This window comes from Panulirus ornatus, chromosome 61 (genome assembly GCF_036320965.1).
Source record: "Panulirus ornatus isolate Po-2019 chromosome 61, ASM3632096v1, whole genome shotgun sequence".
NCBI lineage: Eukaryota > Metazoa > Arthropoda > Malacostraca > Decapoda > Palinuridae > Panulirus > Panulirus ornatus.
Genome location: NC_092284.1, coordinates 7899523 through 7916803, shown reverse-complemented (window position 1 = coordinate 7916803; position 17281 = coordinate 7899523). Strand labels below are relative to the sequence as shown.

General features: G+C 39.9%; 1 protein-coding gene across 1 annotated transcript in view; it reads left to right on the top strand.

Annotated features, from left to right (window-relative positions):
• LOC139767442 (uncharacterized) overlaps positions 1–17281 on the top strand; it is a 298235-nt gene that overhangs the window by 166445 nt on the left and 114509 nt on the right. Inside the window, exons 4-5 of the mRNA XM_071696824.1 lie at positions 1514–1719; positions 9843–9956. Coding sequence (XP_071552925.1) covers positions 1514–1719; positions 9843–9956 — 320 coding nt within the window. The remainder of the gene's footprint in view (positions 1–1513; positions 1720–9842; positions 9957–17281) is intronic.

Genomic DNA, 17281 nt, shown 5'->3' with positions numbered 1-17281 from the left:
AAAAAAAAAAAAAAAAAAAAAAAAAAAAAAAAAAAAAAAAAAAAAAAAAAAAAAAAAAAAAAAAAAAAAAAAAAAAAAAAAAAAAGGGAACGAGGAGAAGAGGGAGACCAAATTGGAGGTGGAAAGATGGAGTGAAAAAGATTTTGTGTGATCGGGGCCTGAACATGCAGGGGTGAAAGGAGGGCAAGGAATAGAGTGAATTGGAGCGATGTGGTATACCGGGGTTGACGTGCTGTCAGTGGATTGAATCAAGGCATGTGAAGCGTCCGGGGTAAACCATGGAAAGCTGTGTAGGTATGTATATTTGTGTGTGTGGACGTGTGTATGTACATGTGTATGGGGGGGGTTGGCCATTTCTTTCGTCTGTTTCCTTGCGCTACCTCGCAAACGCGGGAGACAGCGACAAAGTATAAAAAAAAAAAAAAAAAAAATATATATATATATATATATATATATATATATATATATATATATATATATATATTATATATATATATATTTTATATATATATATATATATATATATATATATATATATATATATATATATATATATATATATATATATATATATATATATATTTTTTTTTTTTTTTTTTTTTTGCTTTGTCGGTCTCCCACGTTTGCAAGGTAGCGCAAGGAAACAGACGAAAGAAATGGCCCAACCCACCCCCATTGACATGCCTTGATTCAATCCACTGACAGCACGTCAACCCCGGTATACCACATCGCTCCAATTCACTCTATTCTTTGCCCTCCTTTCACCCTCCTGCATGTTCAGGCCCCGATCACACAAAATCTTTTTCACTCCATCTTTCCACCTCCAATTTGGTCTCCCTCTTCTCCTCGTTCCCTCCACCTCCGACACATATATCCTCTTGGTCAATCTTTCCTCACTCATTCTCTCCGTGTGACCAAACCATTTCAAAACACCCTCTTCTGCTCTCTCAACCACGCTCTTTTTATTTCCACACATCTCTCTTACCCTTAAATATATATATATATATATATATATATATTCCCTGGGGATAGGGGAGAAAGAATACTTCCCACGTATTCCCTGCTTGTTGTAGAAGGCGACTAAAAGGGAAGGGAGCGGGGGGCTGGAAATCCTCCCGTCTCGTTTTTTTTTTTCCAAAAGAAGGAACAGAGAAGAGCTCCAGGTGGGGATATTCCCTCAAAGGCCCAGTCCTCTGTTCTTAACGCTACCTCGCTATCGCGGGAAATAGCGAATAGTATGAAAAAAAAAAAAATATATATATATATATATATATATATATATTTATGGGTTACTCAGTTACTGTATATACATATATGGTTGGAGTAGTTCAACGGTGAAGAAGAAGGTCTATAGATATCCATTGAGCCCTGATTAATCTTTATATTCTTTATCTCTTTGTTTGCTTCCTTTTCACCTAAGAGGCCTTGATTGGGGTATGCTTTGCCAAATGCTATGTCATCACTGCAGAAAAAGAAATCTGAGTTGTATATTAAGGCAAAATTTGCATTACAGAGCGTACAGCTTTGTTGCGGGATCCTTCGTATTTGGCAGAGTTACAGAGATTGGAAGTCTTAGAAGAAGAGGCACAGAGGATGGAGGAACAGGAGGCTGCAAGGAAGAAAGAAGAATGGCTGTTACGTGATGCTGCTCTCCATTCAATGTTTTTGAAGAACAAACAAAAGCGTCTTATGCAACAACAGGAGCGGGAAAAACAGGAGGTGATGAATATGGATATCACTGTGTACATTTTTTTTTACATGTTGGTTTCTTTCTTTTCTCATATTTCAGTGGCATCACAAAGTCTGCAAAAATCCTCATCCATACCCCACGTATTAATACATATTGTATTAAAGGTTATCTGTAGATTGAGAAGTTTTCTTTGGGTGACCAGAGGTAGGTTTTGGTGGTGGGATGACATTGTCAAGGAGGCTACAAGTGCTGGCAGGCAGCCACCTGATCATGCATTTTGAGTGTCCAGTGCACCTAGAAATCTCATGTATATCTGCACTTTCTTGCTTCCAGGTGAGAATTCAGGTTTTCTTCACCTTAGAAAATAAGAGCCAACCATCATAAAGCACAGGTAGAACAAATACAGTTCTCAAAAGTGAAATTTCCAAAATGAAATGGCAGCCAGGAAGAGTAAAGAAAGAATATCCCTCCCCAAAGATGGCCTGGGGTACACTGAGGTGGATTGGTGGTGCTAACACCATTAGAAATGCTAGTCTCAGTGACAAGATGTACGATGATTTCACCCTGAGAGCATCATATGCTTGAACCTGCAGTAAATGATAGTCATGCAATGCCTTTAAAAACATATGGGGGTGAATAGATTTTTTTGCAGGCTATGCTCAAATGTCAGAATAACAGGGTAACATGTCTGTTTTGAGAATTAGTGTCTCTGCCCTAAGCTCTCTTTTGGGTTTAGGGCCAGTTCTATAAAATATATTCCTATTTATATGCTTTTGATCCACTCCATATATGAGATTAATGACATTAGATGTATACGTATGTATATACATGTGAATAATACATCCATATGATATTGCTGGGACTATTATACCTTCAAACACCTAATTTTGCCCTCCCAGATAGCATTATCTCTTTCCACACGTTCTTCAATGCTGACGACCACAACCCCCTCACCCACCCCATGACGTACTTTCCCTTCCATGATTCCATTTGCTTCCATGTTCACTGCCAGGTATCTAAAACAATTCGCTTCCTCCAAATTTTCTCCATTCAATTTCACACCCAACCTAACCTGTCCCTCCAAATTTTCTCCATTTAATTTCACACCCAACTAACCTGTCCCTCAACCCTGCCAAATCTAATAACTTTGCTTTTGTTTACATTTATTCTCAACTTCCTCCTTTCACACACTTCTCCAGATCAGCCACCAACTTCTTCATTTACTCCTTCAAATCTTCCAACAGTCCTTTATCATCAGCAAACAGCAACTGACTCATTTCTCAGGCCCCCTTATCCCTCAAAGACTACTTACTTGCCCCTATTTCCAAGACTCTGACATTTACCTCCCTCACCACCCCATTTATAAACAATTTAAACAACCAATGTGACATGACAGAACCCTGCCAAAGACCAACTTTCACTTTGAACCATTCACTCTCCTCTCTTCCTACCCATACACATGATTTAAACCTCTGATAAAAACTTCTCACTGCTTCTTGCAGCTTTACTCCAACACTGTGCATTTTTATGACCTTTCACAAGGCATCTCTTTCAATCCTATCATATCCTTTTTCTGGGTCCATAAATGCCACATACAAATCCATCTGTTCTTCTGAGGCCACATACATATTCATCTGTTCTAAGTATTTCTCACTCATTTTTTAGAGCTAACACCTTATCCACACAGCCTCTAACACTTTTGGAACCACACTGCTACTCCAAAGTTTGATGCTCTGTACATGCCTTAACCCTTTCAATCACTACCCCCCTATACAATTTACCATGTGCACTCAGTAAACTTGTACCTCTATAGTTTTAACACTCACTTTTATCCCCCTACCTATTCCACTATATGTATATATTGCAAGAGGTCACAACTGGTATGCATTATCTAGTATATGCAAAAAAACGGGAAAATGAAACATAATAAGTTCCCAAGTTTCGTGTAATGATCACATCATCAGGGGAGATACAAGAATGAGAAAGGAGACGTAAAACAGTCAGTTGATATACAAAGAAGAAACGTAGCTAGGACGCCAGTGGTACACAAACGTTGCCAGATGGTTGTGTTTTGGGTTGGTGTGTTTGGGTCTGGCAACATGCTTGTCATAGAATTTTTTTTAAGGGGACTGTTTACAAATTTTGCCTATAATAAAGCTATCCAAATTGTATAGATCTTCACAAATATTAATGTTACAATTCTCAATGTATTTAGTGACAGAAGATTCAATGATATTTCTCGTGGTGAAGGAGTTACAGTTAATAACTGAATCGGCATTACTTCAGTCAGTAAGATGGTCATGATTTTTAACATTACTAAACAAAGCATTAGATTCTTTTTCTGTTCTTATACTATATTTATATTGCTTGAGTCATGTAAAGATCCTTGCCAGTCTGCCCAACATAAAACTTTAAAATTTTTACAAAGTAGTGTAAACACAGCCTACAGAATGTTGTGGTGAGTTTTTGATTAAGATGTTCTTTGTATTATTGTTATTGCTGAAGGTTACATTTACATTCAAGGATTTAAGCAACTTGGGAAGTATTGTAAAATTATCACTGAAAGGAAGAACTAAAAGATTCTTGGTACCAAGGTGAGGTTTAGGTTTAACTCCACAAGATGATTTCTTTGCCACCTTAAGGGGATTATCGATGAAAGATCTAGGATACTTTGACTTGGATCCAATAGAGTATATCTTCTCAAACTCATCATCAATAAATTCTGGACTGCATATATGTGATGCCCTAAGGAACATGCTCTGGAATGATGATAATTTAACTTTATCTTGTTGAGCTGAGTAATAATGAATATATGAACAAACATTGGTGGGTTTTCTGTGTATGAACAAACATTGGTGGGTTTTCTGTATATGAACAAACATTGGTGGGTTTTCTGTATATGAACAAACATTGGTGGGTTTTCTGTATATGCTAAACTTAAACATGTTTCTATCCTTATGGCTCATGGTAAAATACAGTTATTATCCACATCTACAGTAAAGTTGATAGAAGGTACTAAATTGTTAAGTAAAGGGAGAAATGTTTGTAAATTTTCGTTTTTTGGCTGAACACAAAGATCATCATCTACATACTTATACCTAATTGCCTTTATGATTTTGTTTTAAAGAATTACATATAAAGATTACTGGTGAAAGAGAGTTACCCATCGCCATATAAAATTTCTGAGCGTAATATTCTCAATTAGATTTAAATACTCAGTCTTTTATACAGTTTTATCAGTTCAATAAAAAAGGTAAATCTTTATTGTCCAAGACATCAACCAAATATTCTAAGAGGTCATCAACTGGAACTTTTATGAACAAGGATGAAACATCAAAACTTACTAATTTGAAATCAAAATCAACATGGATTTCATTGAGCTTGTTTACTAAATCTACTTGTTCACAATATTAGAATTTGATATCTTAAGACTAATAGGCTTAATAGATAAACTAACCATTTTGATGATTTATGTATGATGGACTCCACTGAACTCACTATGGGTCTTATTGGAAAGCTTGGCTTATGTGCTTTGATAAGTCCATACGTATATGGCAGTGAAGGGGACAGTGATGAAAATCCTTTGATGAGAGGATCATACCTTTCAACACCTCAGTTCTTTATTGAAGTGAGGATTAACTGTTTTTAGGGGATTCTTACTGAGTTTAAAGTATGTTGTATCATCACATAAAAGATCATATACTTTTGATAAGTGATTAACTTTGTCCATAATCACAACTGTGATAGCCTTATCTGCTATAGTAATATGTATATCAATATCTTTTTTCAAATTGTTAAGAGCAATGATGAACCTTTTTGAATGATTTGGAACCTTTGGTGTTGACAAACTGGCATACATTAAACCTTTACAAATGTTTAGTTCATCATTAGATAATTTACTGTATTTTTCAAAATTACAAAATGATCTTGCAATATCAACATATTTAACTTCCTTGTTAGAGCAAACAAAACTTAATCCATAGCCTAGGACACACAAAGAATCCTTACCCAGTTGTTTATTGGACTAAGTTTTATAAAACTGCACTCTAGCAGGTAATGTGAAGCTGATGGGATTTGATCGGTTTAGATCCCATTGCACGTGGATATTAGATAAAGGGTATTTGATGACTAGCAGTCAAATAGTCACTTCCCTGTGGGGGCAATCATAGCCAATTGGTTAGCATTCCCAGCCACCATGCAAAAGGTCCTGGTTCGAATCCTTGCTGTTAGAGGCATTATGTGTTCTATAAAAAGTTCGCATTCATATACACTGTATTTATATACACATATACATACATGTATATATACATACATATACATTCCTATGAGTCCACGGGGAAAATGAAACACGATAAGTTCCCAAGTGCACTTTCGTGTAATAACACAATAAGTTCCCAAGTGCACTTTCGTGTAATAATCACATCATCAGGGGAGACACAAGAGAGAAGTATAGCAGTCAGTTGATATACATCAAAGAGACGAAGCTAGGACGCCATTTTCGCCGTGGACTCATAGGAATATCTTGATCACATACAAAATTGTGAACCTTTCCATACATATTCATATATGCATATGCACATACTCATACTTGCTTACCTTTACCCATTCTGGTGCCACCCTGTCCCACAGGAAATGACATCACCACCCTTGCATCAGTGAGGTAGTGCCAGAAAACAGATGAAGAAAGCCACATCCGCTCACACTCATTCTCCAGCTCTCATGTGTAATGCACCGAAACCACAGCTCCCTATCCACATCCAGGCCCCAGAGACCTTTCCATAGTTTACACTGAACATTTCACATGCCCTAGTTCAGTCCATTGACAGCATGTTAACCCCAGTGTACCACATTGTTCCAGTGCACTCTTTTCTGTGCATGCCTTTCACCCTCCTTCATGTACAGGCCCCAGCTACTCAGAATCCTGTTTACTCCATCCTTCCGTCTCCAGTTTGGTCTCCAGCTTATTGTTCCCTCCACTTCTGACTTATATCGTCTTTGTCAACCTTTCCCCATTCATTCTCTCTATTTGTCCAAACCATTTTAACACACCCTTCTCTGCTATCTCAACCACACCCTTTCATTACTTACTTGATGAAACCACCTCACACCTCATTTTGGCCTCAAACATTTCATTTCCAACACATCTACCCATCTTTGTACAGCCCTATCTATGGCCTATGCCTTGCAACCATGTAATATTGTTGGAACTACTATTCTTTCAGACATACCCATTTTTGCTCTCCAAAATGACTCTGTCTTTCCACATATTCTTCATCATTCCCAGAAACTTCATCCCCTTCCATACCCTATGACTCACTTTTACTTCCATGGTTCCATTTGCTGCCAAGTCTACTGCCAGATATCTAAAACACTTCATTTCCTCCAATTTTTCTTCATTCAAACTTACATCCTAATTAACTTATCCCCCAACCCTGCTGAACCTAATAACCTTGCTCTCTATCACATATGCTCTCAACTTTCTCTTTTCACACACTTTTCCATACTCTGTCATCAACTGCTGCAGTTTTTCTCTTGAATCAGCCATCAGTGCTGTATCATCAGCGAACAACACTTGACTTTCTTCCCAGGCCCCTCATCCCAACAGACTGCATATTCGCCCCTCTCTCCAATACTCTTACATTTACCTTCCTAACCACCCTATCCATAAACAATTAAAACAACCATGGAAACATTACACACCCCTGCCGCAGAATGACTTTCAGTAGGAACCAATCACTCTCTTCTCTTTCTACTTGTACACATACCCCAAACCCTTGATAATAACTTCTCTGCTTTTAGTAGCTTACCTCCCACACCATATATTCGTAAGACCTTCCACAAAGCATGTCTATCAACCCTATAATATGCCTTCTCCAGATCCATAATTGCCACATACAAATCTATCTGTTTTTCTAAGTATTTCTCACATATATTCTTAAAAATAAACACTGGATCAACACATCCTTTACCACTTCTGAAACCACATTGCTCCTCCCGTCTGGAGCTCTGTACATGCCTTCACCCTCTGAGTCAGTGCCCTCCCATACAAATTTCGAAGTATATTCAGCAAACTTGTACCTCTGTAGTTCGAACACTCACCTTTATTCCCTTTGCTTTTGTACAGTGACACTGTACAAGCATTCCACCAATGCTCAGGCACTTCACCTTACCAACCAATCAGTAACAGTCACCATGAGATAAGGGAGAAATAATTCTACCTCCGTATTTCCTGTGTGTCATAGAAGGCAACTGAAGGGGTCTGGAGTTGGGGGCTGGAAACCCTCCTGAGCGGGGACTACACATCCTTCTCAAAGGCTCAGATAGGGGTGTCTTAATGTGTTTGGATGTAACCAAGATGAGACAAAGGAGAGATAGGTAGATGTTTGAGGAAAGAAACCTGGATGTTCTGGCTCTGAATGAAATGAAGCTCAAAGGTAAAAGGGAAGAATGGTTTGAAAATGTTTCAGGAATAAAGTCAAGGGTTGGTGAGAGGACAAGAGCTAAGGAAGAAGTAGCATTACTGAAAAAGAGTTGTGGGAATGTGTGCTAGAGTGTAAGAAAGTGAATTCTAGATTGATTTGCTTTCCTCTATCAGCTTTTTAACATTCTGCATGCACCTCTTATATTCTTCCCTCCTCCTTTGCTGAACTTCCACTAATACATTCCTGTAATACAAGCCTTTTTCATCTCTTCCACAGCATTGCTAATCTCATTCGTACACCATACATTTCCTCCTTTATCTCTATATCTTAGGACCTTATATCCATTTACTAATTCTACAACTTTTAACAGTCTTTTTCCAAACATTTTAAACACCTCATTCACACATGACTGCATCCCTACTGTTACTGTACTTCCATCTAAACTTTTGGTCACCATCCTTTCATATTCCTCTTTGCGTTCTCTCTGATTCATCTTCTCGCTTGCCAACACTTTTACATCTTCATTCATCCGTACACAGTACCATCATTTCTCCCCACCTTCATTTCTCCCTAATCCTTGCCCCCACAAGAACTGTGAAATGGTCTTAGTCTCTAAAAAATCCTCTCACAGCTCTAGCATTGAGCACAGCCTTTCTCATCCTTGCTTTCATTGCCACATAGTCAATCAAAGCCTTTTGCTCTTATCCATCATTTCTTATCCTTGTATATCTGTGCATCATCTTGTGCTGAAAAAACTTCCATTCTCATTGACTCCAGACAGTCCCCATTTACTATATATCTCACCAACTTCATCTCATGCCAACTTCGAATTCATATTTATATTTATTATACTTTGTCGCTGTCTCCCGCATTAGCAAGGTAGTGCAAGGAAACAGACGAAAGAATGGCCCAACCCACCCACATACGCATGTATATACAGACACGTTCACACATGCACATATACATACCTATACATCTCACCGTATACATATATATACACACACAGACATGTACATATATACACATGCACATAATTCATACTGTCTGCCCTTATTCATTCCCGTCGCCACCCCGCCACACATGAAATGAAAATCCCCTCCCCCTGCATGTGCATGAGGTAGCACTAGGAAAAAACAACAATTCATATCACATATTACATCAATCTTTCTCTCCTTCTCATAACCATGTATATAGTCGACAACAATCTTTCTCTCCTTCTCAAAACCATGTATATAGTCGATCAGATTGCTCCAGAAATTCCTCATTTCATCCTTACCTCTCACAGTCTTCACATTAGCAGCTGCATATACATGTACCTATGCATACTTCACAATTCCAATCTTTCCTCTCCTTCACACTATTCTTGATCCATTTAATCCATGCTCTTTAACACCCTCCCATTGATTGGTTGCATTGCTCAGTGGATTGTAGCCATCTGTTTAAGTGGTTTATTTATATTCACAGTCACTGTGTGTTAATGAATATCTCGCATGATTAGATATACTATTTTATGATACTTACATTATTAGTTCATTAATCAGACAGTAACTACATGAATGGAATGTTATATTTGGGGTTATGGGAGTATGTAATTGTTTTTAGAGTATTCATAGTCATGTAGAAATAAGACGGCTAAAATTTCCACTTTTGAGAAAGTGGAAAACAAAAGGTATTGAGAACAAAGCTCTGAACAATTATACTTCATACTTTGTATATTTTTTCCCTTGCAGGCATTGATAAAGAAAGAGTGGGAAGAAGAGCAAAGAAAGAAGAAAGAAGAGGAGCAGAAGAAAGAGGAGCAGGTGTGGCTCTGGAAACCAGGGAAAATATCCTTTATATTTCTCTTATACTTTTACTTATACTTATACTTATACTTAGAAAAGCAAATGGATTTGTATGTAGCATTTATGGATCTGGAGAAGGCATATGATAGAGTTGATAGAGATGCTCTGTGGAAGGTATTAAGAATATATGGTGTGGGAGGCAAGTTGTTAGAAGCAGTGAAAAGTTTTTATCGAGGATGTAAGGCATGTGTACGTGTAGGAAGAGAGGAAAGTGATTGGTTCTCAGTGAATGTAGGTTTGCGGCAGGGGTGTGTGATGTCTCCATGGTTGTTTAATTTGTTTATGGATGGGGTTGTTAGGGAGGTAAATGCAAGAGTCCTGGAAAGAGGGGCAAGTATGAAGTCTGTTGGGGATGAGAGAACTTGGGAAGTGAGTCAGTTGTTGTTCGCTGATGATACAGCGCTGGTGGCTGATTCATGTGAGAAACTGCAGAAGCTGGTGACTGAGTTTGGTAAAGTGTGTGGAAGAAGAAAGTTAAGAGTAAATGTGAATAAGAGCAAGGTTATTAGGTACAGTAGGGTTGAGGGTCAAGTCAATTGGGAGGTGAGTTTGAATGGAGAAAAACTGGAGGAAGTGAAGTGTTTTAGATATCTGGGAGTGGATCTGTCAGCGGATGGAACCATGGAAGCGGAAGTGGATCATAGGGTGGGGGAGGGGGCGAAAATTTTGGGAGCCTTGAAAAATGTGTGGAAGTCGAGAACATTATCTCGGAAAGCAAAAATGGGTATGTTTGAAGGAATAGTGGTTCCAACAATGTTGTATGGTTGCGAGGCGTGGGCTATGGATAGAGTTGTGCGCAGGAGGATGGATGTGCTGGAAATGAGATGTTTGAGGACAATGTGTGGTGTGAGGTGGTTTGATCGAGTAAGTAACGTAAGGGTAAGAGAGATGTGTGGAAATAAAAAGAGCGTGGTTGAGAGAGCAGAAGAGGGTGTTTTGAAATGGTTTGGGCACATGGAGAGAATGAGTGAGGAAAGATTGACCAAGAGGATATATGTGTCGGAGGTGGAGGGAACGAGGAGAAGAGGGAGACCAAATTGGAGGTGGAAAGATGGAGTGAAAAAGATTTTGTGTGATCGGGGCCTGAACATGCAGGAGGGTGAAAGGAGGGCAAGGAATAGAGTGAATTGGAGCGATGTGGTATACAGGGGTTGACGTGCTGTCAGTGGAGTGAATCAAGGCATGTGAAGCGTCTGGGGTAAACCATGGAAAGCTGTGTAGGTATGTATATTTGCGTGTGTGGACGTGTGTATGTACATGTGTATGGGGGGGGGTTGGGCCATGTCTTTCGTCTGTTTCCTTGCGCTACCTCGCAAACGCGGGAGACAGCGACAAAGTATAAAAAAAAAAAAAAAAAAAAAAAAATTTCTCTTATAGACTTCAAGTTTACATTTTATTTTTGGAATGATATTACATTTAAGGTTTTGGAGTTAGTGCTTAAGGATGATATTCTGACGATTTTTTTGTCAAAATATTAAGAATATATTAAGAATATATGGTGTGGGAGGCAAGTTCTTAGAAGCAGTGAAAAGTTTTTATCGAGGATGTAAGGCATGTGTACGTGTAGGAAGAGAGGAAAGTGATTGTTTCTCAGTGAATGTTGGTTTGTGGCAGGGGTGCATGATGTCTCCATGGTTGTTTAATTTGTTTATGGATGGGGTTGTTAGGGAGGTGAATGCAAGAGTTTTGGAAAGAGGGGCAAGTATGCAGTCTGTTGTGAATGAGAGAGCTTGGGAAGTGAGTCAGTTGTTGTTCGCTGATGGTACAGCACTTGTGGCTGATCCGGGTGAGAAACTGTAGAAACTGGTGACTGAGTTTGGTAAAGCGTGTGAAAGAAGAAAGCTGAGAGTAAATGTGAATAAGAGCAAGGTTATTAGGTACAGTAGGGTTGAGGGACAAGTCAATTGGGAGGTAAGTTTGAATGGAGAAAAACTGGAGGAAGTAAAGTGTTTTAGATATCTGGGAGTGGACTTGGCAGTGGATGGAACCATGGAAGCAGAAGTGAATCATAGGGTAGGGGAGGGGGTGAAAGTTCTGAGGGCGTTCAAAAATGTGTGGAAGTCGAGAACGTTATCGTGGAAAGCAAAAATGGGTGTTTGAAGGAATAGTGGTTCCAACAATGTTATATGGTTGTGAGGTGTGGGCTATAGATAGAGTTGTGTGGAGGAGGGTGGATGTGCTGGAAATGAGATGTTTGAGGACAATATGTAATGTGAGGTGGTATGATCGAGTAAGTAGTGAAAGGGTAAGAGAGATGTGTGGAAATAAAAAGAGTGTGGTTGAGAGAGCAGAAGAGGGTGTTTGGAAATGGTTTGGTCACATGGAGAGAATGAGTGAGGAAAGATTGACAAAAGGATATATGTGTCAGAGGTGGAGGGAACGAGAAGTGGGAGACCAAATTGGAGGTGGAAAGATGGAGTGAAAAAGATTTTGAGTGATCGGAGCCTGAACATGCAGGAGGGTGAAAGGCATGCATGGAATAGAGTGAATTGGAACATTGTGGTATACTAGTTTCGACGTGCTGCCAGTGGATTGAACCAGGTCATGTGCAGCGTCTGAGGTAAACCATGGAAAGTTTTGTGGGGCCTGGATGTGGAAAGGGAGCTGTGGTTTCAGTGCATTATACATGACAGCTGGAGACTGAGTGTGAACGAATGTGGCCTTTGTTGTCTTTTCCTAGCGCTACCTCGTACACATGCGGGGGGAGGGGGTTGTCATTTCATGTGTGGCAGGGTGGTGATGGGGATAGGGGAGAAAGAATACTTCCCACACATTCCTCACGTGTCGTAGAAGGCGACTAAAGGGGACGGGAGCATTTGGCCAGAAATCCTCCCCTCCTTGTATTTTAACTTTCTAAAATGGGAAACATAAGAAGGTGTCACGTGGGGAGTGCTCATCCTCCTCAGAGGCTCAGATTGGGGTGTCTAAATGTGTGTGGATGTAACCAAGATGTGAAAAAAGGAGAGATAGGTAGTATGTTTGAGGAAAGGAATCTGGATGTTTTGGCTCTGAGTGAAACGAAGCTCAAGGGTAAAGGGGAAGAGTGGTTTGGGAATGTCTTGGGAGTAAAGTCAGGGGTTAGTGAGAGGACAAGAGCAAGGCAAGGAGTAGCACTACTCCTGAAACAGGAGTTGTGGGAGTATGTGATAAAATTTAAGAAAGTAAATTCTCAATTAATATGGGTAAAACTGAAAGTTGATGGAGAGAGATGGGTGATTATTGGTGCATATGCACCTGGGCATGAAAAGAAAGATCATGAGAGGCAAGTGTTTTGGGAGCAGCTGAATGAGTGTGTTAGTGGTTTTGATGCACGCGACCGGGTTATAGTGATGGGTGATTTGAGTGCAAAGGTGAGTAATGTGGCAGTTGAGGGAATAATTGGTATACATGGGGTGTTCAGTGTGGTGAATGGAAATGGTGAAGAGCTTGTAGATTTATGTGCTGAAAAAGGACTGGTGATTGGGAAAACCTGGTTTAAAAAGCGAGATATACGTAAGTATACGTATGTAAGTAGGAGAGATGGCCAGAGAGCGTTATTGGATTACGTGTTAATTGACAGGCGCACGAAAGAGAGACTTTTGGATGTTAATGTGCTGAGAGGTGCATCTGGAGGGATGTCTGATCATTATCTTGTGGAGGCGAAGGTGAAGATTTGTATGGGTTTTCAGAAAAGAAGAGAGAATGTTGGGGTGAAGAGGGTGGTGAGAGTAAGTGAGCTTGGGAAGGAGACTTGTGTGAGGAAGTACCAGGAGAGACTGAATACAGAATGGAAAAAGATGAGAAAAAAGGAGGTAAGGGGAGTGGGGGAGGAATGGGATGTATTTAGGGAAGCAGTGATAGCTTGTGCAAAAGATGCTTGTGGCATGAGAAGCGTGGGAGGTGAGTTGATTAGAAAGGGTAGTGAGTGGTGGGATGAAGAAGTAAGATTATTAGTGAAAGAGAAGAGAGAGGCATACGGACGATTTTTGCAGGGAAAAAATGCAAATGAGTGGGAGATGTATAAAAGAAAGAGGTAGAGGTAGGGGGTCAAGAGAAAGGTGCAAGAGGTGAAAAATAGGGCAAATGAGAGTTGGGGTGAGAGAGTCTCATTAAATTTTAGGGAGAATAAAAAGATGTTTTGGAATGAGGTAAATAAAGTGCGTAAGACAAGGGAGCAAATGGGAACTTCAGTGAAGGGCGCTAATGGGGAGGTGATAACAAGTAGTGGTGATGTGAGAAGGATATGGAGTGAGTATTTTGAAGGTTTGTTGAATGTGTTTGATGATAGAGTGGCAGATATAGGGTGTTTTGGTCGAGGTGGTGTGCAAAGTGAGAGGGTTAGGGAAAATGATTTGATAAACAGAGAAGAGGTAGTAAAAGCTTTGCGGAAGATGAAAGCCGGCAAGGCAGTAGGTTTGGAGGGTATTGCAGTGGAATTTATAAAAAAAAGGGGGTGACTGTATTGTTGACTGGTTGGTAAGGTTATTTAATGTATGTATGAATCATGGTGAGGTGCCTGAGGATTGGGGGAATGCGTGCATAGTGCCATTGAACAAAGGCAAAGGGGATAAGAGTGAGTGCTCAAATTACAGAGGTATAAGTTTGTTGAGTATTCCTGGTAAATTATATGGGAGGGTATTGATGGAGAGGGTGAAGGCATGTACAGAGCATCAGATTGGGGAAGAGCAGTGTGGTTTCAGAAGTGGTAGAGGATGTGTGGATCAGGTGTTTGCTTTGAAGAATGTATGTGAGAAATACTTAGAAAAGCAAATGGATTTGTATGTAGCATTTATGGATCTGGAGAAGGCATATGATAGAGTTGATAGAGATGCTCTGTGGAAGGTACTAAGAATATATGGTGTGGGATGCAAGTTGTTAGAAGCAGTGAAAAGTTTTTATCGAGGATGTAAGGCATGTGTACGTGTAGGAAGAGAGGAAAGTGATTGGTTCTCAGTGAATGTAGGTTTGCGGCAGTGGTGTGTGATGTCTCCATGGTTGTTTAATTTGTTTATGGATGGGGTTGTTAGGGAGGTGAATGCAAGAGTTTTGAAAAGAGGGGCAAGTATGAAGTCTGTTGGGGATGAGAGAGCTTGGGAAGTGAGTCACTTGTTGTTCGCTGATGATACAGCGCTGGTGGCTGATTCATGTGAGAAACTGCAGAAGCTGGTGACTGAGTTGGGAAAGTGTGTGAAAGAAGAAAGTTAAGAGTAAATGTGAATAAGAGCAAGGTTATTAAGTACAGTAGGGTTGAGGGTCAAGTCAATTGGGAGGTAAGTTTGAATGGAGAAAAACTGGAGGAAGTAAAGTGTTTTAGATATCTGGGAGTGGATCTGGCAGCGGATGGAACCCTGGAAGCGGAAGTGAATCATAGGGTGGGGAGGGGACGAAAATCCTGGGAGCCTTGAAGAATGTGATGAAGTCGAGAACATTATCTCGGAAAGCAAAAATGGGTATGTTTGAAGGAATAGTGGTTCCAACAATGTTGTATGGTTGCGAGGCGTGGGCTATGGATAGAGTTGTGCGCAGGAGGGTGGATGTGCTGGAAATGAGATGTTTGAGGACAATATGTGGTGTGAGGTGGTTTGATCGAGTAAGTAACGTAAGGGTAAGAGAGATGTGTGGAAATAAAAAGAGCGTGGTTGAGAGAGCAGAAGAGGGTGTTTTGAAATGGTTTGGGCACATGGAGAGAATGAGTGAGGAAAGATTGACCACGAGGATATATGTTTCGGAGGTGGAGGGAACGAGGAGAAGTGGGAGACGAAATTGGAGGTGGAAAGATGGAATGAAAAAGATTTTGTGTGATCGGAGCCTGAACATGCAGGAGGGTGAAAGGCGGGCAAGGAATAGAGTGAATTGGATCGATGTGGTATACCGGGGTCGACGTGCTGTCAGTGGATTGAATCAGGGCATGTGAAGCGTCTGGGGTAAACCATGGAAAGTTGTGTGGGGCCTGGATGTGGAAAGGGAGTTGTTGTTTCGGGCATTATTACGTGACAGCTAGACTGAATGTGAGCGAATGGGGCCTTTGTTGTCTTTTCCTAGCACTACCTCGCACACATGAGGGGGGGAGGGGGATGTTATTCCATGTGTGGCGAGGTGGCTATGGGAATAGATAAATGCAGACAGTATGAATTATGTACATGTGTATATATGTATATGTCTGGGTGTGTATATATATGTGTACATTGAGATGTATAGGTATGTATATTTGCGTGTGTGGATGTTTATGTATATACATATGTATGGGGGTGAGTTGGGCCATTTCTTTCGTCTGTTTCCTTGTGCTACCTCGCAAACGCGGGATACAGCGACAAAGCAAAATAAAATAAATAAATATAAATGTATATATATGTATATGTTGAGATGTATAGGTATGTATATGTATGTGTGTGGATGTGTATGTATATACATGTGTATGTGGGTGGGTTGGGCCATTCCTTCGTCTGTTTCCTTGTGCTACCTTGCTAACGTGGGAGACAGTGACAAAGTATGATAAATGGATATAATTAATTAGTGAATAAATTTCCAAAATCTGTATGGTTTGCTTAAAGATGTAGAATTCTATTTTGTATATTCTCTGTTGTGCATAGGGATAGGGGAGAAAGAATACTACTTATTCCTTGTGCGTTGTAGAAGGTGACTGAAAGGGTAGGAAGCAGGGGGCTGGAAATCCTCCCCTCCCATTTTTAGATTTCCAAAAGAAGGAACAGAGAAGGGGGCCAAGTGAGGATATTTCCTCTAAGGCTCAGTCCTCTGTTCTTAATGCTACCTTGCTAATGCGGGATATGGCAAATATGTATGAAAAAAATAATTAGGGGACTTAACAGATTAATTATAGTGCAGAAAAAATTAGATTTTATTTGCTGTGGTTGTTTTAGTCCTTTTGTCTATATCAGGTATATGTTTGGACACATTCATAGCCAAGCAATATATGCAGATTTATTTGATCCTTCTGTTTATCAGGACACATTTATAGCCAAGCAATACCTGCAGATTTATCATCAGATTTTTGTGTGATACTGTAAGGGGAAATTATTTTATTGGCATTAGATGGGCTGACAACTCTCTAGTGTGAAAGTGCATCTATGGAAAGATGGACAGATTTTTTCACATATCTTTCTCATTGGGGAAGAGCAGTGTGGTTTCAGAAGTGGTAGAGGATGTGTGGATCAGGTGTTTGCTTTGAAGAATGTATGTGAGAAATATTTAGAAAAGCAAATGGATTTGTATGTAGCATTTATGGATCTGGAGAAGGCATATGATAGAGTTGATAGAGATGCTCTGTGGAAGGTATTAAGAATATATGGTGTGGGAGGCAAGTTGTTAGAAGCAGTGAAAAGTTTTTA